Source organism: Triticum urartu, chromosome 3A, assembly GCF_056163025.1.
Source record: "Triticum urartu cultivar PI428250 chromosome 3A, HENAU_Tu73, whole genome shotgun sequence".
NCBI classification, from domain to species: domain Eukaryota; kingdom Viridiplantae; phylum Streptophyta; class Magnoliopsida; order Poales; family Poaceae; genus Triticum; species Triticum urartu.
The window spans coordinates 693,480,715-693,483,950 of NC_141875.1; the positions used below are offsets into that span (position 1 = coordinate 693,480,715).

The 3,236-nt window shown below is 42.1% G+C and overlaps 1 protein-coding gene across 1 annotated transcript; it reads right to left on the reverse strand.

Moving 5' to 3' along the window:
* Positions 1 to 530: 530 nt before the first annotated feature.
* Positions 531 to 2,466, reverse strand: LOC125546020 (B3 domain-containing protein Os03g0619600-like). The gene is made up of 5 exons (XM_048710095.2): positions 2,208 to 2,466; positions 1,936 to 2,054; positions 1,304 to 1,685; positions 966 to 1,180; positions 531 to 821 (listed from the first exon to the last, which is right to left on the reverse strand). Exons 1-5 carry the CDS (start codon positions 2,464 to 2,466, stop codon positions 531 to 533), a joined length of 1,266 nt encoding a protein of 421 aa, XP_048566052.2.
* Between the last annotated feature and the right edge of the window lie 770 nt (positions 2,467 to 3,236).

Below are 3,236 nucleotides of genomic sequence, written 5' to 3' on the forward strand. Positions count from 1 at the left end.
CATGGCAGCGCCGCCAGCTCGAGAAGGCAACGATCTGCGCCAAATGCAACCGTCCTCTCAGATCTGGGCCTTCGACACCGGGAGGCGCACCTATATTTCTGTAGCTGCCAAAATGAATTTGTATCATGGAGAATAGGGGTAGCCAAATTCTTACTGAGTTGATGCACTTGTATTTTTGTTGGCCCTCAGTGACCCAAAGAGGCCTTGACCCTCTCGCGAGTCAAGTGAAAATACAACAACCATGCAAAAACTTATGACCTCAAACCTCAGCAACACATAATAAGTTGAAGCGCTGACAGAAATATCAGCAACACATAATAAGTTGTTCCAACTTGACGATCCAAAGTTGCTCTTTGTGGAAATGGATCCAAAGTTGCTCTAGATAACAAAAACGCTAACAGAACGAATAAGATACTGAGGTAACCTCTGACGGTAGATAAATAAACAAGTTGCTTCCTCTCCGACCCAGTTTGCACATACGTCACAAAGCTTTTCCACTCCCAGATTCTAGATAAGAGACTAGCCATGCATCAAGCTAAGAACTTCTCTCGGCGAATGATGTAAACCATCATCTTCAGCGGCTCCACGCTCTCCATTAGCTTGAAGAGGCAGAGGTCGCCCTCCCGCAGGCGGTTGCTACGGGCGAAAGACGCCCATCCTTTGAGGATCGATGTCCGATCCACCCTGCGTCGCAGCTCCGTGTTCCATGTCCTGCTCTTTCCCTCCCGCTGAAGCACCAAACTGATCATGTTCTTCTTTCCGTGATGCGCAGCACCATAATTCTTGTTGAGATACCTTGACGCGTACTTCGCGCCAAATGTCTTTTATATCCATAATCAGGGAGGATGTTAGTAACGCAGATACAGATATAGTAGAGAAATTTGTGCATGTCTATGTAATCTAAGGACATAGTTGCAATTGAGGAACTCATAGGCCACAAATAATTTGTTTTCTTTTGAACTTACTAGGAAGGTGGTGAAATTGTCATAACGAACATTGGACCTATTGAGGATCGCGACGTAAACTGGTACTGTCGACTCAATGGCTTCTACTTTCTCCCGCACTTTCTGCTCCAGTGCTGCCGTTACAGAGGCTCTCCGTGGCACTATGAAGGGGGTCTCAGAAGCTCCCTCAGAATTGTCTCCATCCTCTTCAGATCCCAAAGATGACGTATCTTCACCTGAATAGGCTTTCAAATGAATCAGGCTGAAATGATGAACACAATCTTTTATTTATATTCGTAAAAAAATGTGACGCATAAATTTTAGCATCTGTGATGTCTTATGTGCCATGTGTGCCATACCATCGGTAGCTGGTTCCTCCTTAACACGGGCTGTTAACGCCATCTTTGCGCATGTCCTTCTGTCAGTAGCCGTGTGCGCCATACCTGCTCTTCCACCAGGGGAACCATGAATGCTCTCTTGCCGAAGCAGACGGACAATTACTCTGAAGCTTTCTTCCTTAACCTTTGATATTGGCTGAAAGAGGCAGATATCTCCCTCTTGAACACAGTTGTCACGGACAAATTTGCCAAAATAAAGGTTGCGCCGACCTGCATTATTAGGCAAGCCTGATTTCCTGACATACAATCTGCACTTCCATTCCTTGTTCTTACTAGGCAGCTGGAGTATGATATTTGTAGCTTCACATGGGAAGTACTTGAGCGCGTAATCCTTATATATTACCTAATTGAAAAAGGGATAGAATGTGTTGGTGATAATGTTGAGCTGTTTTATTTGACAGCCGAAGTACTCAATACTTTATGACTCATAAATTCTAAATTGTTGTCATACACATGGCTTCAACTGATGACGCAACAACAATATTGGCAAAACCAGAACACCGTCTTTCCCAAATAGTATCATAACTAGAAACTGTGAGTAGCGACAGACACTGAGCAGTTCATAAAAAATGCGGATGATAAAACTGCCGTACCAGATCGCCAATGGTTACATTTGTCTTCTTCATCCGTACAACAAGCACCGGGATTTCAGATTGAATTTTCTCTACAAGTGCATGTATTTTCAACTTCTCTGCTTCTGTAAGATAGCACCGTGGTGATAAGACATAGTCATCCGAATCCATTTGCAGATCATCTGACTCCATAGAATTGTCTACAGATAGACTGTCTCCGGCTGTAAAAAAAGGATCAACAGTAAGAGAACATGTGCTGGAGGGTAATTGAATAATCTGAGGACACAACTTATAACCTGAGAATTCTTCAGAAGAAAATATTGCAGGCATCTTTGCTGATTTTGTGTAACAGTACGAGCTTTCCTTCTGGCTTCCATCTGAATCTGAACCTTCCCGTGCTGACGACTGAGTAGCGCCATCACGAGAACTGCTTGAATTACCAACATAGCGACTGCTTGTTCTTTTAACATCAGAGGCAGCCTTCATCCTCTCACAGCATGTTTTCCTGATGAATCTTATCATCCTCTCGCAGCATTCGCAATGGTTGCTCATCTTGGATACGTCCTGTAATGAATCGTGTACTATGTCAGGTGGCACTATTCAAATTTCTGTTTGTGCAACTAGTAATACCCTGAAATCTCAAGATTCATAACTATGCCCTAAACTCTTTTGAGGGTAAGCATCGACTTTCTTTGTTTACAAATAACAGAAGCAACAAAATGCTGCAAACACTACACATAACTAATGCTGCCATGAAAATCTGTTTTGATTATCATGTAAAAAGAAAATAAAACAGAAATAAAATAAAATTACAAATACTGTTGATCTATGAAGGTGTGTTAGAAGAAAAGACATTGGTAGATCGCAAGCAAGAGAGCAACTTGGCAGAAGAAGCTCTGCCTTGATCTTTCTGATGCATGCAATATTTTTCTGACTGGATCTATTGATCACTAGGATCCCTTTGTGATGCTACAAGGGGGGGATCGAAATAAATCACTGGTATCTGTATAAAAAATAAATAAAACACTGATGATTAACAACGATAGAACAGTCAGTTTATGAAGTTCCTATCATTGTACATCATGACTGTTTTATACTGCATTCAATATCAGTTTCCAAAATTTAGCAGAAATAAAAAGAAAGCCAAACAACCAAGATAAAAAAAAACAAATTCTGCTGCCCTTGCTCCGACACTGTCTCCTCTGCTTCCTGCTGTACATGACGAACAAAGATGAACAGTCTGATCGATCAGAGCTGGTCCTGTCGGACCATGGTTACCATTGTGAAACAAAGAGAAAATAGATTGGATCGACACACCTAGC